The 25667-nt window shown below is 39.8% G+C and overlaps 1 protein-coding gene across 2 annotated transcripts in view; it reads left to right on the plus strand.

Moving 5' to 3' along the window:
- Positions 1–25667, plus strand: part of PDK3 (pyruvate dehydrogenase kinase 3) — an 80546-nt gene that overhangs the window by 41157 nt on the left and 13722 nt on the right. For both annotated transcript variants that reach the window (XM_006072176.4, XM_006072175.4), the window contains exons 6-8: positions 11631–11708; positions 19883–19959; positions 21275–21376. In XM_006072176.4, the coding sequence (XP_006072238.1) occupies positions 11631–11708; positions 19883–19959; positions 21275–21376 (257 nt within the window). The remainder of the gene's footprint in view (positions 1–11630; positions 11709–19882; positions 19960–21274; positions 21377–25667) is intronic.

The raw sequence follows: 25667 nt of genomic DNA on the forward strand, positions 1-25667 counted from the left end.
CAGTCCTTCTAATGAATATTCAGGTGTAAATTATAAAATATTTAAAATCATTTAGGACATTGATAAAACAATTGAATATTTGATGATACCCACTGGAGTGGGTAGCAATTCCCTTCTCCAGGGTATCTTCCCAACCCAGGGATCGAACCCAGGTCTCCTGCATTGCAGGCAGATTCTTTACCAGCTGAGCCTTTAGGGAAGCCCAGATGTCCAAGAAACATTATTAATTTTGTAGGTGTGATATTTGCATTGTGGTTATGTTCGTTTTAAAGGCATCCTTAGCTTCAAGAGAGGTTCTTTGAGATACCACACTTGATACAAAATGCCATGTGAGATTGACTCTAGAGAGTGGGCAGTGAGAAAGACTGGGCTGTGTTGGGAAGTGTTGAGTCTTGTGATGAGCACACAAGGATTCTTGACACTGTGCTCTGTGCTTATGTCTGTGTTTGCAGTTCTTCATGATAAAGCTGTAAAAATACACTCCTTTTTTTATCATCTCAGTGTTTCTCCACAAAAAGCCTCTCGCTCATTTTTAGAGCGGTCGTAGCCATGAGTCAGTGTAAGTAGAGAACTAATGGGCATTCTCGGCAGTCCTTAGCGCTGCTGTCCCGTGAGTCAGAGGAGGCGGTGCACGCTGGTGGAGAGCAAGGGCCGGTGTTTGCAGCCCTTATTGTCTGTGCCGCTCTTACTGAATCCTGCCTGGGCTTGGCGTCATTTGTAGCGATGCTGCTGTTGGTGTCTCTAAAGTGAAAGTTGCTTAGTCATGTCCGACTATTTGCGACCCCGTGGCCTAAACGGTCCATGGAATTCTCCAGGCCAGAATACTGGAGTGGGTAGCCTTTTCCTTCTCTAGGAGATCTTCCCAACCCGGGGATTGAACCCAGGTCTCCTGCATTTGCAGGTGGATTCTTTACCAGCAGAGCCACAAGGGAAGCTCTAACGGGGGTGTAAATTCCTAAACGGCTGGAATTAACTCTCATTCATGCTTGCATCACTTTTCTCAGGGACAGAAGTTTTGTACCAAACACTAGCCGAGGATTATGTGCAAGACAGTTGGATCAGTATTTGAAAGAAAAAACCTAGAAGTTTGTGTCTCCTGCTTTCCTGGGCCTTTTCAGTCGAGGCTTTGACCTGGGCCAGATGGCTCCCTCCCTCATTCTGGGCTCACTCACAACTTTATCTTCACTCCTTCTCCTGCCCTTTTTGACTTTGTACTCAGCAAACCCACCTTTTAGGGTGAACACAGGTTATTCCATCCATCCTCTCATGGAATCATTCCTACTGCTTGTCTGGCACAACTAAAAGGCAAAGCTTACCCCCATGCCCCTCTGCCGCCTCCCCCAATGCATGGCTACGCCTCACACTCAGGAGGGGCGGGGCAAGGACTGCCCTGCTTCCCACTCCCCACCACTTCTTTCAAACCTTGTTTTTCATTTCTTAATAACCTCTTTCCTTGAGGAAGACAACAGTGGGGGCTGGTTTTAGATTCTGAAAGTGCATGAACCTTTGAAGCAACTTCCACACCATCAGCTCTCTGCCACCTTCATAAATCATAAATCGCACCACAGCACACTGAGGATGCTTGGCTTGGACATACTTTTTAGAATGCAGTGGTGCTTCTTCCACTTGGGGAGGCCTGTGTTAACTAAGGGTCACTTGTCTTCAAACTGTTGGTGTAAGTTATACCACATGAATATGTATAAACATACATAATTTATTTATATGTTATGTAAACTGAAGAAATGTGAGTACAGAAAAGAAACTGATTTCCATAAAAATCAGGTTGAATGCTCTGGAAAGGCTGGATAAAAAAAGTTTCCTAAAAATGTAATGAAGTAACTGGGAACAAGGTAACTATTAGGTGACAGGGCTGCTGCTGCTGCTGCTAAGTCACTTCAGTCGTGTCCAACTCTGTGCGACCCCATAGACAGCAGCCCACCAGGCTCCCCTGTCCCTGGGATTCTCCAGGCAAGAACACTGGAGTGGGTTGCCATTTCCTTCTCCAATGCATGGAAGTGAAAGTGAAGTCGCTTAGTCGTGTCCGACTCTCAGCGACCCCATGGACTGCAACCTACCAGGCTCCTTCGTCCATGGGATTTTCCAAGCAAGAGTACTGGAGTGGGGTGCCATTGCCTTCCAGCGGTGAGTAAAAATATGAGCAGGAATGTGCACTCAGATTGCCTGACAAGTATCTTTAGTGCACTTTAAAGAAATAGAAATTGGAATTCATAGCTGTCTGTGTGCAGTATTGTTTATCTAAAAAATATGACCTGGAACCCCTATTCAAAGGAGGGGCTTTGGCCTTACATGAGAATATTGGTAGAGGAATAAACTGTGTATTCATTTGTGTGTTTTAGGTTAATATTTACAGTTGTAGTCATATTTTATGGTTTCTTACTATGCAACTTTTTTGTCAATCATCCAACTCCTGTTCCCAGTTTGGTCAGTTAAGAGGACTAATACCATATTGTTGTTGTTGAGTCCCTAAGTCGTGTCTGACTCTTTGTGACCCCCATGAACTGCAGCACACCAGGCTCCTCTGTCCTTTATTATCTCCTGGAGTTTGCTCAGATTCATGTGCATTAAGTTGGTGATGCTATCTAAGCATAAAAAGTGCTCACTGAAGAAAACTGAGAAAATGTGGGAAAAGATGGAAGAGAATAAAAATCACCTGTCTTCATAACCCAGTGAGAACATTGTTTTCTACATTTGAATTCATACCCACTTTAGAGATCGGTGTGCAACTGGGAATAACGTGCATCTCTATGAAATCCGTAGTACGTGTGTGTTTCCCCATCTCCAGTGCCCACCACACACCACCTTCCTGGATGAATTCAGTATCTGATCTTGTCTACTCATAGCCTTTATATTCAGTTGGTTTTCCCAGCCAGGTACGTATAATCCTTATTCCTCAGTGAGGCACTAGTCTTAAATCAGTTGCCTTTCCTGCCATGGCAGAATTGGCTGGACAGCCTAGCAGGAAACATGAAAGTCTCTTTCTTCCTTGTGGACAAAGCACATTTTAATAGGCAGCTTTCTGTTTCATGCCCTGTGGACCCCATTCTTAATTCTTGGAGTGTCTGGATTCCCAAGCAGAAGCTCTTTCTGGTTCAAAATAAGTCTGAGAAAGAATCAACAAGGCAGAGAGCACTGGCTCCCAGAAGGCCTAGAAGTTCTTCCATGTCTTCTAGTAAAAAGACACTGGAGCCTCCACTGCCAGGTGCCCTAGGGGCAGCAGGCAGAGTCCTCAAGGCTCCAGGCCTCTCCAGCTCTTCTTCCCAATCCCCCCCAGTACCATCAGAAGAGGAAGAGATGCGTGTCAGCATCCACAACTCTTAGTGATGTCTTCCCACTGCCTTCCTTTTTTGAAGACAGTATTGTTTTCACTGGTTTTTCCCCTTCTCCTCTTAGCTTCTGAGATTTCTCAGTTAATCTTCTAACTCAGCATCTCTGTCTCTCATATTTTTTTCCTTTCCTTTTGTTTTAGGAAGCTTGAGGTAGAGGGTATAGGGGTTCTAAGTGCTAATGACAGCTCAGCTGTTGATTTTCTCAGCTGTGAAGGTCCTGCGTGGTGTAAGCATAGTCAGATGTCAGCACCAAATGACCTGTGTGTGTGTGCACGCAGGCGCGTGCGCATGTACACACATGTGCCTATACATGGGTATGCACATGCGCATGTGTGTTTTATAGCCTTAGGAAGCCTGAAGGAACTAACAGTGATCCCATACTTAGATCTCGAGACAGACTCTAGGAAACTTTTATGTAGAAAGGTAGGGACAATCTTTTTATTTTTGACTAGACAGTTGTATAAATGTGTTAGAGTGGGGTGCATCCTGCATCACAGTAATTGAATGTGCAGCACACTGAAGCATGCCTCCTTGCTGCTTATTTAGCACATTAATATCTACCTTTACACATCTGCAAATTACAGCCTCCTGGCAGTGAATGCTAGAATTAGCGTTGTAGAGCAGTTCCCATTATCCTCTGGGAGGTGCCTTCTATTGTGACTGTTTTCCCTCCTTTCTTTGTAAGAAACTGCGAAACAAAATGGAGAATCCTATGGTAAGATCATTTTAAAGGTACAGACTGAAGTACTTGGTACAAAAGTCAGCTCTCACAGCAACGTTAGCTCACCTGTGATGTTCCTAAATGCTGTTATTGCTCAGCTTAGCCTAATAGCACACAGATGGAATCTGGAGAGCATGTCATTATTCTGGTCAGAAATAATGTCTTGTGCTCTCACTTCAGGCTCTTCAGGTGATGAGTAAGAGAGACCCACTCCCGCTAACTCAGGAGACAGATGTATTCAGAGAACCTAGTAGGTCCCATGGTAATCCTAGGGCAAGAAACACATTCCAGTCGGAGCTATAGAGATTGCAACTGGGCAGCAGAAAGCAGGGTTTTTTCCTATGTATCTTAGTAAGTGGGTTGGTCAAGTCACTCTCAAGACTCTTGAGAGTCCCTTGGACTGGGAGATCAAACTGGTCAGTCCTAAAGGAAGTCAGTCCTGAATATTCGTTGGAAGGACCAATGCTGAAGCTGAAACTCCAATACTTTGGCCACCTGATGCGAAGAACTGACTCATTGGAAAAGATCCTGATGCTGGGAAAGAGGCAGGAGGAGAAGGGGAGAAGGGGATGACAGATGAGATGGTTGGATGGCATCACCAACTCAATGGACATGAGTTTGAGCAGGCTCCAGGAGTTGGTGATGGACTGGGAAGCCTGGCATACTGCAGTCCATGGGGTCGCAGAGTCAGACACAACTGAGTGACTGAACTGGTCAAGTCATGGCCGCCCGCCCCACTGTCTTGTCTATAGACAAGCAGACCTTTTAGAGCAGCTTGTTAAGGGTGAGAACAGGCACTCCAGGCCTTCTTTCTACTCATCATAACTCTCCATGTATCCTTTTGTCTTCTGCCCTGCCTGCCTGTCTCCATCCTGAAGGCGTAGAAGATGAATTTCATCAACTCAGCCTCTCTCTTTGCCCAGGACGCTTATGCGTCTGATCAGCCTGTGGATTGGTTGCTCTTGTGTTAGATGTTCTTTCCTCACTTCTCCAGTTGGCTGTGTTTTGGGCAATGGCAGAGGTTCTTGCACTTAAAACAAAACCCTGATTCTCTCCTCTCAGGATGGGTTTTGGGTAGATGATGATAGATAAACCTTGTGAGAATTGACTTCAGCTTGTCTTAAAAGAAGCATACCTGTGACTGTGTAATGCTTTGTGGTCATATGAATTTACCTTGTTTGGGTAGTGCTTCTTAAGCATGAGCTTTATGATTTTCGGTATCCTTTTTGTTTGTTTTTTTCAGCATTCACTCAGATTCATCCTTGTCCAGACTCTGATATTTGTAAACAAACAATGGCACGTGTTTGGGATAGAGACTAATATGGATAGCAGGGTTCTCTGGTGAATTTTGAATAGGAAAGTCTTCTAATGATAACATCTAATAACATAACATTACCAAAAAGATCTTCATGACCCAGATAATCATGATGGTGTGATCACTCACACTCACCTGGAGCCAGACATCCTGGAATGTGAAGTCAAATGGGCCCTAGGAAGCATCACTACAAACAAAGCTAGTGGAGGTGATGGAATTCCAGTTGAGCTATTTCAAATCCTAAAAGATGATGCTGTGAAGGTGGTGCACTCAGTATGACAGCAAGTTTGGAAAACTCAGCAGTGGCCACAAAACTGGAAAAGGTCAGGTTTCATTTCAGTCCCTAAGAAAGGCAATGCCAAAGAATGTTCAAACTACCATACAATTGCACTCATCTCACACGCTAGTAAAGTAATGCTCAAAATTATCCAAACCAGGCTTCAACAGTATGTCAGTCAAGAGCTTCCAGATATTCAAGCTGGAGTTAGAAAAGGCAGAGGAACCAGAGATCAAATTGCCAACATCCACTGGATCATCAAAAAAGCAAAAGAGTCCCAGAAAAACATCTATTTCTGCTTTATTTATTACGCCAAAACCTTTGACTATATGGATTACAATAAACTGTGGGAAATTCTGAAAGAGATGGGCATACCAGACCACCTGACCTGCCTCTTGAGAAACGTATATGCAGGTCAGGAAGCAACAGTTAGAACTGGACATTGAACAACAGACTGGTTCCAAATAGGAAAAGGAGTACGTCAAGGCTATATATTGTCACCCTGCTTATTTAACTTATATACAGAATACATCATGAGAAACGCTGGACTGGAGCAAGCACAAGCTGGAATCAAGATTGCCTGGAGAAATATCAATAACCTCAGATATGCAGATGACACCACCCTTATGGCAGAAAGTGAACAAGAACTAAAGAGCCTGTTAATGAAAGTGAAAGTGGAGAGTGAAAAAGTTGGCTTAAAGCTCAACATTCAGAAAACAAAGATCATGGCATCCAGTCCCATCGCTTTATGGCAAATAGATGGGGAAACAGTGGAAACAGTGTCAGACTTTATTTTTTGGGGCTCCAAAATCACTGCAAATGGTGATTGCAGCCATGAAATTAAAAGGCGCTTACTCCTTGGAAGGAAAGTTATGACCAACCTAGACAGCATATTAAAAAGCAGAGATATTACTTTGTCAACAAAGGTCCATCTAGTCGAGGCTATGGTTTTTCCAGTAGTCATGTATGGATGTGAGAGTTGGACTGTGAAGAGAGCTGAGTGCCAAAGAACTGATGCTTTTGAACTGTGGTGTTGGAGAAGACTCTTGAGAGTCCCTTGGACTGCAAGGAGATCCAACCAGTCCATCCTAAAGGAGACCAGTTCTGTATATTCATTGGAAGGACTCATGTTGAAGCTGAAACTCCAATACTTTGGCCACCTGATGGGAAGAGCTGACTCATTTGAAAAGACCCTGATGCTGGGAAAGATTGAGGGCAGGAGGAGAAGGGGATGACAGAGGATGAGTTGGTTGGATGGCATCACCGACTCAATGGACATGGGTTTGGGTGGACTCCGGGAGTTGGTGATGGACAGGGAGGCCTGGCGTGCTGCAGTTCATGGGTTCACAGAGAGTCGGACATGACTGAGTGACTGAACTGAATAACATAACATCCATACAGTATTAAATATTCCTTTGTGCTTTTCTTAACATCTAATGCAGGATTCCTGGCTATAGTAGATCTGTTGTGCTTGTTGCTATGTGAACCTTCCCTCTACTCTTAATGACTCAGTCTTTTTTTATTTTAATCTGTGTGTTTACGTTTAGGGTACTCTTCCTTGGGGAAGTAGAAATGTGCTACAACTGCAGTTTTGTTAGTTACTTTATCATCAGTACTCTATTTCTCTTGAAACAGGTTCTTAATGAAAATGACATGTTCAGTGGCAGTAATAATCATTTCCTAATACTTCCTTTTTTTTTTCTTCTTCTTTTTTTTTAATTTATTTAATTTAATTTTATTTTTAAACTTTACATAACTGTATTAGTTTTGCCAAATATCAAAATGAATCCGCCACAGGTATACATGATTGATGGTAAAGAAAAAACATCTTAAAAAGATTGAAATTTTTTTAAATAATAAAAAGTAAAGGAAAAAAAAGATTGGTGGCTCAAATATTGGTTTGGCCAAAATGTTCATTTGGGTATTATTGCAAGATGGTACAAAAAGCTCAGAAGAACTTTTTAGCCAACTCAATATATCACAGATAAAAGTAATTTGATAAATTATTGTATTTTAGGGTTTTGGTTTCTATTTAAGAAATATAAAAGTTTTATTAGAAAGCTTATTAGTAGAACTTGCATTTTATTCTAGATATAAAGGAAATGAATTTTTAAGCCAGTAGTTGAAGTTTGGTTGTAATGTTGGTCATTTTTAAAAACTTTTTTATTTTTATGTTATTTTACCTGAACAGAAGTGTCCTATTTGAGTATATATATGCTGTCATAGTTGCCAGCGCCCATGATCACTCATATCCTACGAGTGACAGTGACAGAATTAGCATGACCTAGCATTGACTTTCTCGGCCAGTAGTCCCCAAATCTAGCTTCTCTTTTCAGAATTACTTGCTGAATAAGTTTTTTTATTGTTTTAAACCACAGATTCCTAGGCTACACAGAGCTGCTGCATCAGAATCTCCAGGCATTCATTTTACCTGTGAACTTGCTAATGAATTCTGCACATGCAGTTTTGGGGACCCCTCTAGGGCACTAGTTCCCCATCTGACCAGAAAGAACGTCTCTCATCATTATAATTGATTGAACCTGGAGAATTTTCATATGGGCAGGGTTGTTCTATTTAAGAGAGCCATGGGAATTTGTAAGGATGCATGCAAATACAGATTTTGCCATTACTGCCCCCAAAATACTTCTGGCTGGCTGATGGTGCATGTGAGTCTTCTTGTCTTGAGTTTCTCAAGGATCATGATGCAGTTCCCAATTACAGCGCTGATGCACTGTGATTTGTGGAAATGCTTGTTCACATGTGGTTTTAGGAATCATGGTGGGTCTTTGAGTTTCAGAAGTTGGCTGCATCTATCTGGACTGTACCATCTTCCACATGTTACGTTTGTGTCAAACTTTAAAAAAAAAATAATGCTGTTATAATCTCATGCTACTGGGCAAGCTAATGTCATGAAGAGCTAGCACGTTTTGAGTTGGACTCATTTCCTGTTTTGTAGTGAATGGAAGAGCAGTTATGGTGTTATATACTTGGAGGAGTGGTTTTGTGGAGATGTATTGGCGTTGCATATGGATCACGAAGCATCACTGTATGATTTTTGTACTTATTGGTTTAAGTGTTGGAAGTTCTTGGTCAGCTTTGTGCTGTCGTGTCACTAGGTGGAGATGTAGCATTGTTTGGTGGTGTAGCCACAGCCCAAAAAGTATGTCTGGATTTCTTTGCTTATTTCAAAAGAACTTTAGAGATATTTGATGAGTTTTATTATACCCTACGAAAAAAACTTGTGAACTTAATATAATTCTAAATTATCTTCTTCTTCATTAAGGTTTAAATCCAGTCCTACTTTAATGTCTGTTTTTACACTGATGAACTCTTTTTAAATTTCTTTCTCCTCTGGCTAATGTTTCTTTTGGCTAGTCCTCATTATTTCATCTTGTCAAAGAGATTCTGATGTCTCTTTCTGTGGTTCTTTATAGTGGTTTAATTCTAAAAGTTTAATAAAGTAAGAATTTTTACTCTAAAGTCAAATATTAGGCAAAATTGAAATTTAGTAGTAATAGGAGGTAAATGAACCAAAACTTACAGTCTGAACATACCCTGATTTTACCTTTTGTATTATTTTAGGTTGACATTGTCAATTTTTTATATACTTAATTTCTGTCAGGCTTATTTTCCCCGCTTCCTTCCTTCCATCTTTTCCTCTTCCTTCTTGAATCTTGAATGTGGCTCCTCTATGCACAGTACTGATGTGAAGAGTTGAAAAGAAATGTGAGCCTGTCTCCAAAGAGCTGATAGCCAGTGGAGGACATTGCAAATGTGACCTTGAAGCATTTTAAAGCAATTTGAATATCTGATCTTTAGAAATGATAAAGATGGAACTTTAAAAAAAATCTCCTTACTTTGGAAGACACTCTGACTGTTCTTCAGACATTTAAACATAATGCTGCTAGGTGATCAAGCAGTTTTCCTCTCCTAGGTATATACCCAAGGGAAATGAAAATAAATCTTCACCAAAATAACTTGCACATGAATGTTCATAGCAGTGTGAATGCACGTGTGAATGTTCACATGTAATACCCCAACAGTGGAAACAATCCAAATGTCTGTCAATGGATAAATGAATAGACAGAATGTGATATATCTGAGCAATGCAATATTAATTCAGTGATCAAAAGAAATTAACTACTGATGCATGCTCCAACATGGGTGACTCTTGAAAACTTTATGCTAAGTGAAAGAAAACAGTCACAAAAGGCCATATATTCTATGATTTCGTTTATATGAAATGTCCAGAATAGGAAAATCTGTAGAGACAAAAAGTAGGTTAGTGATTACCTAGGGCTGGATGGGAGTGGGGTAATGACTGTTCATGGTTATGGAGTTTCCTTTGGGGGACTTGGAAGTGTAAAATTAATTGCTGTCATGGATGCACAACTTTGCAAGTAAACTAAAAATCATTGAAGTGTATGTGCACTTTAAGTGGGTAACTTGTATGAGAATTATATCTCAATAAACCTGTTTTTTAAAAAAATAAATTATCAAAAGGCTTACAGTTGATTAAGTGAAAGTAAAAGTCACTCAGTCATGTCCAACTCTTTATGATCCCATGGACTATACAGTCCATGGAATTCTCTAGGCCAGAATACTTGAGTGGGTAGCCTTTCCCTTCTCCAGGGGATCTTCCCAACCCAGGAATCAAACCGAGGTCTCCTGCATTGCAGGCAGATTCTTTACCAACTGAGCTATCAGGGAAGCCCACAATTGATCAAGTCAAGGAATATTTGTTGACTATCTAACAGTCATGGAATTAGTTCTGTGTGAGTTACAAAACCAGTGTAAGGCACAAACCCTGACCTCAGATTGCTTACAGTTGAAAAGAAAAGGCACACATGCAATGTAAAACAATTCACTGTAGCTTTCTGAATTTGTTCCCATCTTTGGGTTGTAACTTCCTGATTTCTCTCTTCCATTCGACCTTCATGGCTCTGATCTTCTAACCCTTTGTCTGTTTTTTCTTTCAAAAACAAACTGTTGCTCCTCAGATTTTGATAAAATAACAGCCCGAACCTGTTACCTGGGCTTCCCTGGTAGCTCAGCTGGTAAAGAATCCGCCTGCAATGTGAGAGACCTGGATTCGATCCCTGGGTTGGGAAGATCCCCTGGAGGAGGTCATGACAACCCACTCCAGTGTTCTTGCCTGGTGAATCCCCATGGATTCTAGTCTGGAGGGCTATAGTCCATGGGGTCACAAACAGTTGGCCATGACTGAGTGACTAAGCACAGCACAACCTGTTACCTTTACCTAAAGGACATAAAAAAATATTTTATTGAAGTGTATGTGATTTAAAGGACATTTTAAAGCAAGAGTAGTATCTCCAGTAGCTTAAATTGTGTGGCTCATGGAAATCCGTTCATTTAGAAAATACATGTTGGTGTTTCACTTAAAAAGAATTGGAAGATCTTAAGAGGATTGGCATTACTATTTTTGAAATTGCAGCAAATATCTTTTTGGTACAGTTTAGTCAGGTTGAAGACTGGTCAGAAATTCAGTTTTGAATTTATAGATTATCATGGAAAATACCTTGCAGGAATATTTAAAAGTTTGTTTTGTATAGAGCTGGCTTATGTTGTCATTGGGAGACCTGGGTTTGATCCCTGGGTTGGGAAGATTCCTCTGGAGGAGAGCATGGCAATCCACTCCAGTATTCTTGCCTGGAGAATCCCCATGGACAGAGGAGCCTGATGGGCTATAGTCCATGGAGTTGCACAGAGTTGGACACAGCTAAGCACAGCATAGCAGCATGTTGTCATTAATACAGCATATTTATATTCTTGTGGTCATTAAAACTAAAAGAGGAATTTTGGTTCAGTTATTGTAATTCCTTTTCTGTAGCCCAAAAAGGCTATTTTTTAAAGGCAGTAATTGATTCATGTTGTCCTTGTTTATTAAGCCTATCTGTCTGAGTCCACAGTATTAGTGCATCAGCTAGACTTCTTTTTCTCTTTTTGCAGATGCATATGAAACCGCCAAGATGCTTTGTGAACAGTATTATCTGGTAGCTCCAGAGCTGGAAGTTGAAGAATTCAATGGTAAAAGAAAAATAATTTTTACCTCAGATACAAATAAGCTGACTAAAAAACTGACTCTACCTGAGCTGTATTTCACTGAGATCCTCAAATTGTGTTGCTTTTTCATCTTTTATGTGTTCTTAAAACCCTTTCTTTGTCTTTGGTCAATGAGTTTTTGTACAGTAATCTATGAGAACCCCCAGGTTTTGGAACAGAAGTAATCAAGGTAGAAGATGCACAAAGATATAAACAGACAGTTCTCAAAATAACAGATGCCAACAGTCATTAAACAAATGGGAAGGTGTTTAACTTTAATAATCAAAAAAGAACAAAGGAAAACAAATGATATTTTTGCCTTTAAAAATGGCAGTGATTAAAACATTTTAATGCTTTGAATTGATGCCCAGAAAAATACCTTTCCCCAACACTTACATATTTCTGGTGTACATTTAAATTGGTACAGCCTTTCTTTAACAAAAGGCTAACAGTGTTCTGTCTCTTCGCCTAGTACATTAAATTAATAATGGTTATATTCTTTGGTCCAGTAAATAAACTTCAGAAAATTTATTATAAGAACATAGAGATTGCACAGATCTGTGTATAAGAATGATGATCAAAAAAAAAAAAAAAGAATGATGATCTCAGTGGGTTTAAAAAAAATAATTTTATTTATTTGTTTATGGTTGCACTGGGTCTTCTTTGCTGCCCGGGTTTCTCTAGTTGTGGTGAGTGGAGGCTAGTCTCTAGTTGTGATGTGTGGGCTTCTCCTGCAGTGGCTTCTCTTGTGGAGCACAGGCTTCTAGGCCATGGGGGGTTTGGTAGTTGCAGCTCTTGGGCTCTAGAGGGCAGGCTCAGTAGTTGCGGTGCGTGGGCTTAGTTGCTCCATGGCATGTGGGAGCTTCCTGCACTAGGGATCGAACCCGTGTCTCTTGGATTGACAGGTGGATTCTTTACCACTGAGCCACCAGGGAAACCCCACAGTGATTTTCTTATAGAGAAAAATTAGAAAACAACCCAAGTTTTCCACCGTAGGGGTTATTAAATTAATTCTGGCATACCCATAAGATAGAATACTATGCAGCCATTCAGAATAATGCTTTACAGAATATTTAATATTTGAGAAAAGTTGTAAACATAGGCTATAAAAGTTTGCTATTGTGCAGGTTCATTGGATAATATGTCAAAGGATTTATTACCACCATAATACAAATAGCAGCTCCCTGAATAGTGGCATTTTAGCTGATTTTTCTATTAGTTATATGGAACTATATTTACATGTTACTTTTTTATTGTAAGTTATGAAAGAGACATGCTTATCATAATACAAGCATAAATGTAGAATAAGTAAAAGTCCCCACTACTGTCTCCCATACAGTTTTGTTTTTTACATAAATGAGTCTAAAACCATACATGTTCTTTAACTTACATATTTCACTTCACCTTAAAGATCTTGGCATGTATTTCTGTCTTTTAGAGATTGTCCATGGTGTAGATTATCTTAATTTATGTAATCATTTTTCCATTGGATGGGCATCTAGGATTTCTAATTTTCCCATGTTCCATCTGATGGGGCATGAAGGGGTATGTGTGTGGGTGGGTGGGTGTGTATTTGGAGGGTGGGAAAACATATGAATGTATGGAGGTATTTCTGTTGGTTACATTCTTAGAAGCAGAGTGACTGAGTCTTAGGGTATGGGTTCTTAAGCTATGCATTAAAGATAAACCACATTTCCTCAAAAATATTCCAAAAATCTATTTCTCTTAAAATGAGTTCAGAATGTGAAGACTTCAGGCTGCCATGACAGGACTCCTGCCCCAATATTCTACTGGGAGATAGAGAATCAAAGCTGCTTGAAAAGTCTGTTGGGTTCTCTGAAAAGAGTTGCACCCCTATTTTACCGAAATATGCCTCTAGGACCAAGTAGATTTTGCTTGAGTATTTCTGAGAAGCAGCTTTATTTCTCCCTACTGGCCAGGTGGAACCTGACCTCACCGTCCAGATTTCTGTTCGTCAGACATGAAACTCGCACTCACCGGTAGTAATTAATTGCTCTTTGGCATGAGTGCCAGCCTCACTCGCTTGGTCTTGCTGATACCTGGTGCCAGTCAGGTCAGCGCATTCCTTCCCTGTCTCTCTGGGCAGTCCACCCCACCAAAAGAGAAGTTTTCCAAGTGTTTTTGGCACCATCTTATGCGTGATTTTTGAAGCCCCTTCTGCCATCACTAAGAGAAATGAATGCTGGTAGTTACAGGTAGCCCCTAGTTTCCTGTGGCTTTGGGCAGTATAGTTAGGATTTCTACTTGTTGTTTCTTGAAAGCCAAAGCTCTTTGCGAGTGCAGTTCAGAACTGCATTTGAGCTCTCACAAGCTTCATCATAGAGACAGCAGGTCAGAGGTCGGTCATGAATACCTTAAGCAGACACTGCGGCTTTGTAGCAGACTCTTTCCCAGCTAAGAATCAGATCCAGAGTCTGTGGATTCATTTTCAGAGCCCGTGTGAACTAGCATAGCACCTTCTTCAGGACGCTCCCATTTTCCAACCCTGCTGGGTCCACCAGGTCCCTTGAACAACGTCAGTGATGGCACTCACTGCACTTCAGAGGAGTAAGGCTGCCATTAACCCTCAAAGAACAATGTGTTGCTACCTGAGATTGTTAAGTTCTGTTAGATCGACCCATCATCTCATTTTCTATTTGATTTTTTTCCTTGCCCATTTCAGCCCCCTGAGAAAGGAGTAAATAGGCTTATGCAGAACATAGTGTGTGAACACCATCAGTATTTACAGTCATCACTAGCATTTTATATATGGGGGGCTAGCCATAGTAATCTTCCTTTTTTTTTCCTTTTAGTAATACATTTCAAGAAACATTAAAAATAACAGAATTTTACTTACCTTACATCAGGTTTCAAATATTACTGGTTAGTTACCCACAGCAACCCATGTGGTTGCTCCAAAGACAGGTGGCTATCCCACTGTGCTTTTTCTCATTTCCACGTTCTCTTTCTCTTTTGGCAACTGCCAAAACATGAAGTAAGTAAACCTTTTTACTTCCCTTTTTTGCATTCCCATGGTAAAGCAACATGGCTGAAAGACATGAAGTTTGTAGCCAGCTCAGGGGGTGGAAATCTGAATCCTGACACTTAGGAGACAAGTCACTTCACCTCTGACACTCAGCTGTGAGCTCTCCCTGTGAGGTGATGGAAGGATAAATTTTCTAAGTCCTCAAATAGAGCATAAGCATGTGCTAGAAATGTAATAAAGGCTGGCTACTGGAAGTCAAGGTTGACTTGGGAAAGATAAGACTTCTGGTTACCACACTGGCATTTTTTTCACCTTTTCTAGATTAGTCTTTCTTGTCAAGAGGTTGATTCATAGCTTTATGTTTTGTTGGAAAAGTAAAAATTTCTGTCCATACTATGTGTATTTTGTTATAAGAGGGTTCATAGAAAAAGTACGCATCTATCCTGGGATCTGTGACCTATGCCTAGTTTCCTCATATTGGATACTTCTGTGGATATTTTTAGTTAGGTGCTTCTGCTCGAGAATTGAAAAAGCCCTTACGGTAGCTGTGTTGACACCGTTGAGGTTAATTTTTTAGTAATGGAATAGCCAACACTTATTTATTGATGGCTTACTGTGTGGCAGGCTCTGGGTAAACTAGTTTATCACTGTTATTTCGTTTAATCCTTACATTAACCCAGTGAGATATGAGAAATAATTTTATTTATTTTCTTTAAAACTTTTAAATTTTATGTTGGTATATAGCTGATTAACAATGTTGTGATAGTTTTAGGTGAACAGCAAAGGGACTCAGCCATACATATACATGCATCTGTTCTCTCCCAAACTCCCCTCTCATCGAGGCTTCCACATAATGTTGAGCAAAGTTCCCTGTGCTAGAGAGTAAGTCCTTGTTGGTTATCCATTTTAAGTATAGCTGTGTGTACATGTGCATCTCTCACTATCCCTTCCCCCCATTCCCATCCTTGTATTGTGCCCATTATAGAAATGGAATGCTGGAGACCCAAATGCATTGAATTCCTATTATTATATACCCCTCCCTTGGTGTCCGCAGAGGATTGGTTCGAGGACCTCTCCCCAACTGCCTGTAAATTCCTAAATCTATGGATGCTCAAGTCTTTTATATGAATTGGCATAGTACAGTCAGCCCTCTATATCCAGTGCTTCTGCATCCACGAGTTCAACCAATCACAGATCAAGTTTCTCTTATTTTTTTCTGCTTGGTCTCCTTTTTTTTTTCATTCTCATAGGAGAACTATCTGAAAATTAAATTCTTTATACCCAACATAGAGTTCTGTTGGCATTTATTAAATGTCTTTTCAACTAATGATGTTTGGAGCAGTGACTATACAAATAGAGACTTCATTATTTCTTGAGTCTTGAGCATGAAAAATCTGGGCCACTTTTTCTATTGACTTTTAGAAATGCGCCCTTAGATGAAAATTCATATTCCATTTATGCCTTATTTTAGAAAGCCAGCAAACATCTATTAAGGGTCCACTCTGTCAAGCCCCTGGCTAGGCCCAGTATTAGGGAAGAGCTATGGACCAAAACACTTGACATGGTTTAAAAAAAAGGAAAGATATCTAAACTATGATGTTCTTGAAGAAAAGTACAAGTAATTGAGCAAGCCCTCAGATGGCTCCTACAGAATGATGGTTGAAAAAAAAGCTATCAAAAGTACCTTAATTTCCCTGAGTTTTGAACTGAATAGGTTGATCTCAGAAGACTGTTTATATAACTAATCATGCCTTCTGGTACAAGAGGGACCAAGCATTCAGCGTGTTCCTGGGGATCCATTAAAAAGACCACAGGGAATACAAACAGAAACAGCTGAGAACCCAGGGGGACTCATCAGTCGGTCCTTGATCCCACCTCCAGCCAAAGAGTAACCAGGCGGAAGCACACTGGCTGATTGACGGGACAGAACAGAAGAAGCCACAAAGGAGAAGGCTGCGGCAGAAATGGCACTGGATGATCCTGGAGGGGTGCTGGGGGCAGAGCTGGGAGGGGGCCAAGGACTGGATTGGGACATCAGAAGATGGGATAAATGGAGAACCGTCTAAGGTGGGGTAAGGATGGGTACTGGGAGCAGCTTGACTCTGGCTCTGCTCTCCTGCTGGCAGCCACTAGCATTTTCCCTGGGGCAAACAATGAAAATAGTTTCTTCCAGAACAACCTGGGAAAAACTAGGGCTGTTCATGTAACTTTTCCTAAAGTAAAGCCCTCTCCATTCAAACATTTGGGGGACCCTCCAGTCAGAGGCTGGCTGGCTGTCCTGCTCATCCTAAAGCCAGTGGAAAAGTCTTGACCAGGCACTCAGAGCTTCACGTCAGCCTTCCCGCTTAGGGGAGAGCTGCCAGGGGAAGTCAACACCAGCTCCCTCAAATGAATAATCCAGTTCCTCATTCTTCAACAAGACTATTACAACCAATGTAGATCAGACTTTCGGCAAAATACCAGCAGCATGAATGAAAACCTGACCGGCATTGAACTTCTCAGCTGCATTGTCCTGATCAGAAGACCCTCCTGCCTTTCTAAATGCCAAAAGAAAGTGATTTCAAATGCAGACAACATTCTAGAACTTCAGTCAAAAACAGTTGCAGTGATGGCTGTGCAGCATGTTTGGATAGCAGTCTATTACGTCTCTTGTCCAGTTACCCAAGAGGAGGAGGAGTTAGAAACTCTAGGAAATAGATCAAACTGTATCAGAAATACATGGTCCAAACATTTGGCAACCTAAAAAGGTATCATGATTTTGAGCTGTTGGAGGTGGATAAAGTGAATCCATTTCATCTTAAGCCTGAGAACATTCTCCTTCCAATGATGCATAACTCGACACATTAGACTTATAAGGAAGGAACCATCATTCTGGTACGTTCCTGTGGCCATGCTGAAGTGAACAATATTTACCTGGTTATGTTACCAACATATATACTTTTTACAGGAAACCCACTTTATTTTATTTTTTAATTTTTATTGAAACAGTTGATGTTATATGAGTTTCAAGTGATTCTATTATATATGTGTGTATATTCTTTTTCAGATTATTTTCCATTATAGCTTATTACAAAATATTGAGTGCACCTCCCTGTGCTGTAGAGTAGATACTTGTTGGTTATCTGTTTTATATATAGTAGTGTGTATATGTTAATCCCAAACTCCTAATTTATCCCTCCTTACCCACTTTCCCCTTTGGTAATCATAAATTTGCTTTTTTATTTTCCATATTGCATATATCATAAGTTTCTTTTTTATGTCTGTGAGTCTATTTCTGTTTTGTAAGTAAGTTCATTGATACCATTTTTGAGAGTCCACAAATCAGTGATATCATGATATTTGTCTTTCTCTGACTTCACTTAGCATGATAATCTCTAGTTGCATCCATGTTGTGGCAAATGGCATTGTTGCCTTCTTTTTTATGGCTGAATAGCATTCCATTGGATATATGTACTACATCTTCGTTATCTGTTCATGGACATTTAGGTTATTTCCATTTCTTGGCTGCTGTGAACATAGGGGTGCTTGCATCTTTTCTAATTACAGCTTTTTAAAAAGAGCCTGTGGACAAAGTACCTAAGAGTTCATTAGGGTTACAGAATAGAATGGAAAAAAACAGGAACTGAAAGACTGAAGCATATGTAGTATTAAAGCTGCCTGTGTGTGCAGACTGATGGGAAGAGGGTACAGCAACTTTTACTTTTCTTCTTTTAAAAATTTAAAAAATCATTAGTAGTCCTATCTTTTCCACAGGGAATACATTCTAAGACCCTCAGTGGATGCCTGAAGCCACAGATGGTACCAAACCCTGTTTATATACTTTGTTTTTTTCTAGACATCCATATCTATAATAAAATTTAACTTAAAATTAGGCACAGAAAGAGATTAACAACAGTAACTGATAATAAAAGTTATAACAAAAAAAATAAAAGTTATAACAATATACTACAATGTAAGTTATGTGAATGTGGTTGCTCTTTCTCAAAATGTAGAAATGTACAGAGTACATTTAACTAAGTATATACATACTCTACAGCCATGTGATGCTTTTGCAATTTGAGGTGTGACAGCAAAACTATTATAGCACAGATTTCTTTTTCCCCTTTCCTTATTAAGTAGAGAACTTTCACCTTTTCATATAAAGGAAGCACTTCTCAACTTCTCTCTTGTCATGAGGGTTCAGTTGAGTAATGTATTTGCAAGCTCTTTGTAAACTGCTCACGCAAACAAATGCTCACTCTCCTTTATATTACTGTTAATTACTTGCTTTAGTAGAGGAAGTAGTTAAGTTGAAATCATAACATTTCTACTTGAGAAAGTTTACACAGTGTCGATTTCTTAATGATTCCGGATCATGAGGAGGAGGAAAGCCTAAGTTGTCCAGTATCTACTCTCAAGCCTATGCTGGGATTCGGGGTTTCACAGATTTTCCTCAGAATGTCTCTGACACAAGGCGAAAGGACTGTAGGTCTCTGGTGGTTGGTCTGCTAGCTGCTGGTAGCATGCCTTGTTTGTCATAGTTGAACAGAACTTAATGTTCCTATTTCGTCCGTTTCTCCAAGAGGATGTGCCCCCTTGCTCTGTGGTTTCACCTCCTCCTGGTTGACCACCAGGGTCACTTGTGGTGGTGGAGGGTAGCCCCCATTTTGAGAAATACCAAGAGATACTTGAGGGCTTCCATGGCGGCTCAGCGCTAAAGAATCTGCCTGCCAATGCAGGAGACACAGGAACTGCAGGTTCAATCCTTGGGTTGGGAAGATCCCCTGGAGGAGGACATGGCAACCCACTCCAGTATTCTTGCTTGGGAAATTCCATGGACAGAGGAACCTGGCCAGCTACACCCCATGGGGTTGCAAAGAGTCAAACACAACTGAGTGACTAAGCATGCACCATGCAGGGGATGTTTGGGTGCCCTTATGTAATGCTCAACATTAGGACATACGTAATGATATTCCAGTTTTGCTCAACTTAAGTTCCAAAGAGAAAAATTTGCCTGAGGTCATACAGCTGGTAAGTGAAGGAGCGAAATTTCATCCTGCTTTTAGAGTTGGAATCCTCCATTAGTTTTTTGTAGCATTCTTTTTTATGTACTTGGAAGTAAGGATGCAACAACATTCTTGACTTTCTTCTAGTCTTGGTCCTTACTCATTGACGGTTTTGTCTCTGTTTTCAGCCAAAGCTCCAAACAAACCTATTCAGGTAGTTTATGTGCCCTCACACCTCTTTCACATGCTCTTTGAGTTGTTCAAGGTAAGTGGAATTTGAAAATATGGAAAGAAGTCTTCATTTTAAATTACTTTGATTCAGGGCATAATGGATTCATTAGATTAGCATAAGAAAAAGGTTTTGCATAACCACTTAAAAAATTCTATTTCTGATATCCTGTGGGTTTTATAATTTGTACACTGAGATGAAAAATTGCTGTGTACACTGTAGTTTTCCTGAATATTGGTACATATTGATTTTGAAGCTTAGTTGTACCATTATGACTTTATGTAAAATCCATACTGTTTTTTCTTTAGATATGAGCTTAGAGATACTTTTTAGTTTCCAAACCTGGCAAAAGCTTGATTAGTGGTATCCAGATCAAAATAAAAACACGTGTATGCCTCTTTTATGCTTCTGACTGTTAACCGTGTTGATGCATTAGCAATTGTTCCAGTCCCGAAAGATATGTTAACACCCTTACACAGTTGAGTCATTTTAGAAAATTCCGAAGCTCTGGCAGAGGCAGAGGGGAAAGATGTGGAAGGGCTGGACCAAAAAGGACCCCACCACACACACGTAAAAAATAGGAAAAAAAAAAAGAAATAGACTCTCTACAACTTAAACTGTTGCTTTTATTAACTGGTAGCTAATGGCATGTAAGTAGCAGTATTACAAGCACAAGGCATTTGAGTAAAATTCCATTTCTTCCAATGTGTAAAACCGTAAACTGAACACCAGAAAAATCAGTTATGCTGATTTGCTTCCCCGAATTATAATGTTACTGATGTGACACTTAAGGTTGAGATGGGGATTCAATTGTGAACTTATTCTTCAAAAGCTGTGGCTTTTTCAGAATTTCTTTTCACTTGACATTTCTTTGACTTTTTTTTTTGCCCCAGCCAAATGATTTATTTTGTGGGAAGCCAAAATCATCTCTGGTTTTCCACCTTCTTTAGAGGAAGAGTGCTCTGTAAATGCAAACTGATAATCGAATTTAAAGTGTATCAGTGAGCCTTTACAGCCTCATTACACGTGATAAAAACATCCCTCTTGGTTAAAAGTTGAATAATTTAAATACCCTAAAGCAAAAACAAAAAGAAAAAAAGGAAGGAAAGAAAAATAAGCATTTAGTATGGTGGATGAGACTGAAATGAGATGAAAAAACAAAGCATCAGAAAATTTTTCCTAGATCTTAACACATGTTAAGTTCTTTAGAGGGAGAAAAAAGTGCCATAGAAATCCAACTAATATTTGCCCCACTAAAGAATTGTTGTTTATTGGTAAATTTTTGCTGGTTTCTTTAAAGTAGTAGTTTGTGAATTGGTGTCATGCTAAAAAAAAGGTTCTGTGATTTCAGAACTCAATGAGAGCAACAGTTGAACTATATGAAGATAGAAAAGAGGGCTACCCAGCTGTTAAAACCCTGGTTACTCTGGGTAAAGAAGACTTATCCATTAAGGTAACTGCTTTATTTGTACATACTCTTGAATTATCAGTTAGTTTCATAGTGTGTAGACATTGAAGAATCAAAGGGAAGGAAAGAGAACTGGCTTTGAGTGTCTTTTTTATGGCTGAGTAATATTCCATTGTTTATATGTACCACATCTTTATCCATTCATTTGTCGATGGACATCTAGGTTGCTTCCCTGTCCTGGCTATTGTAAATAGTGCCGTTATCAACATTAGGGTACATGTGTCTTTTTCTGTTATGGTTTTCTGAGGGTATATGACCAGCAGTGGGATTTTTGGTTCATATGGTAGTTTTATTTTCTAGTTTTTTTAAGGAGTCTTCATACTGTTCTCCATACTGGCTGTATCAGTTTACATTCTCACCATCAGTGCAGTAGGACTTGTATTGTTTGATGATGGCCATTCTGATTGGTGTGAGATAATAACCTCATTGTAGTTTTTTTTTTAATTTATTTATTTTAGTTGGAGGCTAATTACTTTATAGTATTGTGGTTTTTCCCATACATTGGTATGAATCAATACATATTTACATGTGTTTACATGTGGGTTTACATGTGTTCCCCATCCTGAACCCCCCTCCCACCTCCCTCCCCATCCCATCCCTCTGGGTTGTCCCAGTGCACCAGCCCCAAGCATCCTGTATCCTGCATCAAATCTGGACTGGTGATTTGTTTCTTATATGATATTATACATGTTTCAATGCCATTCTCCCAAATCATCCCACCCTCTCCCTCTCCCACAGAGTCCAAAAGGCTGTTCTATACATCTGTGTCTCTTTTGCTTTCTCACATATAGGGTCATCGTTACCATCTTTCTAAATTGCATATATATGCATTAGTATACTGTATTGGTGTTTTTCTTTCTGGCTTCCTTCACTCTGTATAATAGGCTCCAGTTGTGTCCACCTCATTAGAACTGATTCAGATGTATTTTTAATGGCTGAGTAATATTCCATTGTATATATGTACCACAGCTTTCTTATCCATTCGTCTGCTGATGGACATCTAGGTTGCGTCCATGTCCTGGCTATTATAAACAGTGCTGCGATGAACAGTGGGGTACACGTGTCTCTTTCCATTGTGGTTTCCTCGGTGTGTATGCCCAGCAGTGGATTGCTTGGTTGTACGGCAGTTCTATTTCCAGTTTTTTAAGGAATCTCCACACTGTTCTCCATAGTGGCTGTACTAGTTTGCATTCCCACCAACAGTGTAAGAGGGTTCCCTTTTCTCCACACCCTCTCCAGCATTTATTGCTTGTAGACTTTTGGATAGCAGCCATTCTGACTGGCATGAAATGGTACCTCATTGTAGTTTTGATTTGCATTTCTCTGATAATGAGTGATGGTGACATCTTTTCATGTGTTTGTTAGCCATCTGTATGTCTTCTTGGGAGAAATGTCTGTTTAGTTCTTTGGCCCATTTTTTGATTGGGTCATTTATTTTTCTGGAATTGAGCTGCAGGAGTTGCTTGTCTATTTTTTAGATTAATTCTTTGTCAGTTGCTTCGTTTGCTATTATTTTCTCCCATTCTGAAGTCTGTCTTTTCACCTTGCTTATAGTTTCCTTTGTTGTGCAAAAGCTTTTAAGTTTAATTAGGTCCCATTTGTTTATTTTTGTTTTTATTTCTAATATTCTGGGAGGTGGGTCATAGAGGATCCTGCTGTGATTTATGTCAGAGAGTGTTTTGCCTATGTTCTCCTCTAGGAGTTTTATAGTTTCTGGTCTTACATTTAGAACTTTAATCCATTTTGAGTTTATTTTTGTGTATGGTGTTAGAAAGTGTTCTAGTTTCATTCTTTTACAAGTGATTGACCAGTTTTCCCAGCACCACTTAAAGAGATTGTCTTTAATCCATTGTATATTCTTGCCTCCTTTGTCAAAGATAAGGTGTCCATAGGTACGTGGATTTATCTCTGGGCTTTCTATTTTGTTCCATTGATCTATATTTCTGTCTTTGTGCCAGTACCATACTGTCTTGATGACTGTGGCTTTGTAGTAGAGCCTGAAGTCAGGCAGGTTGATTCCTCTAGTTCCATTCTTCTTTCTCAAGATTGCTTTGGCTATTCGAGGTTTTTTTGTATTTCCATACAAATTGTGGAATTATTTATTCTAGATCTGTGAAAAATACTGTTGGTAGTTTGATAGGGATTGCATTGAATCTATAGATTGCTTTGGGTAGTATACTCATTTTCACTATATTGATTCTTCCAATCCATGAAGATGGTATATTTCTCCATCTATTTGTGTCCTCTTTGATGTCTTTCATCAGTGTTTTATAGTTTTCTATATATAGGTCTTTTGTTTCTTTAGGTAGATATATTCCTAAGTATTTTATGCTTTTCATTGCAATGGTGAATGGAATTGTTTCCTTAATTTCTCTTTCTATTTTCTCATTGTTAGTGTATAGGAATGCAAGGGATTTCTGTGTGCTAATTTTATATCCTGCAACTTTACTATATTCATTGATTAGCTTTAGTAATTTTCTGGTAGAGTCTTTAGGGTTTTCTATGTAGAGAATCATGTCATCTGCAAACAGTGAGAACTTTACTTCTTCTTTTCCAATCTGGATTCCTTTTATTTCTTTTTCTGCTCTGATTGCTGTGGCTAAAACTTCCAAAACTATGTTGAATAGTAGAGGTGAGAGTGGGCACCCTTTTCTTATTCCTGACTTTAGAGGAAATGCTTTCAATTTTTCACCATTGAGGATAATGTTTGCTGTGGGTTTGTCATATATAGCTTTTATTATGTTGAGGGTATGTTCCTTCTATTCCTGCTTTCTGGAGAGTTTTTATCATAAATGGATGTTGAATTTTGTCAGAGGCTTTCTCTGCATCTATTGAGATAATCATATGGTTTTTATCTTTCAGTTTGTTAATGTGGTGTATTACATTGATTGATTTGTGGATATTAAAGAATCCTTGCATTCCTAGGATAAAGCCCACTTGGTCATGATGTATGATCTTTTTGATGTGTTGTTGGATTCTGTTTGCTAGAATTTTGTTAAGGATTTTTGCGTCTATGTTCATCAGTGATATTGGCCTGTAGTTTTCTTTTTTTGTGGCATCTTTGTCTGGTTTTGGGATTAGGGTGATGGTGGCCTCATAGAATGAGTTTGGAAGTTTACCTACTGCAATTTTCTGGAAGAGTTTGAGTAAGATAGGTGTTAGCTCTTCTCTAAATTTTTGGTAGAATTCAGCTGTGAAGCCGTCTGGTCCTGGGCTTCTGTTTGCTGGAAGATTTCTGATTACAGTTTTGATTTCTGTGCTTGTGATGGATCTGTTAATATTTTCTATTTCTTCCTCCTGTCCGTTCAGCCCCCACTTGCTGGTGGCGGATGCGAGCGTCTGGGGTACTTCTCTGCTGGGAGTTGCCTTTAGGCACGTAATCTGTGGGTTTTATTTATTTATTTTTCCTCCCAGTTATGTTGCCCTCTGAGATTTGAAAACTTCCCCCAGACCCACCAGTGAGAGGGTTTCCTGGTGTTTGGAAACTTCTCCTCTAGATTCCCTTCCCGGGATGGATCTCTGTCCCTAACTCTTTTGTCTCTCTTTTTGTCTTTTATATTTTTGTCCTACCTCCTTTCGAAGACAATGGGCTGCTTTTCTGGGTGCCTGATGTCCTCTGCCAGCATTCAGAAGTTGTTTTGTGGAGTTTGCTCAATGTTCAAATGTTCTTTCGATGAATTTGTGGGGGAGAAAGTGGTCTCCCCATCCTGTTCCTCCACCATCTTAGGACCACCTCCCTCACTGTAGTTTTGATTTGCATTTCTCTAATAATTAGTGATATTGAGCATCTTTTCATGTGTCTGTTGGCCTTTTATATGTCCTCTTTGGAGAAATCTGTTTAGGTCTTTTGCCTGTTTTTTTTAATTGAAGGATAATTGCTTTACAGAATTTTGTGGTTTTCTGTCATACATCAACAAGAATCAGCCATAGGTACACCAATGTCCCCTTCCTCCTGAAGTTCCCTCCCATCTGCCTCCACATCCCACCCTTCTAAATTGTCACAGAGCTCCTGTTTGAGTTCCCTGAGTCATACAGCAAATTCCCATTGGCTATCTATTTTACATATGGTATTGTAAGTTTTCTTGTTCCTCTGTGCATACATCTCATCCTCTCCCTCCTCCCCTCCCCCATGTCCATAGGTCTGTTCTCTATGTCTTTTTCTCCATTGCTGCCCTGAAAATAAATTCATCAGTACCATTTTTTTTAGATTCCATATATGTGTGTCAGTATTCGATATTTATATTTCTTTTTCTGACTTACTTCACTCTGTATAATA

The sequence above is a fragment of the Bubalus bubalis genome, chromosome X, assembly GCF_019923935.1.
Source record: "Bubalus bubalis isolate 160015118507 breed Murrah chromosome X, NDDB_SH_1, whole genome shotgun sequence".
Classification (NCBI taxonomy): Eukaryota; Metazoa; Chordata; class Mammalia; order Artiodactyla; family Bovidae; genus Bubalus; species Bubalus bubalis.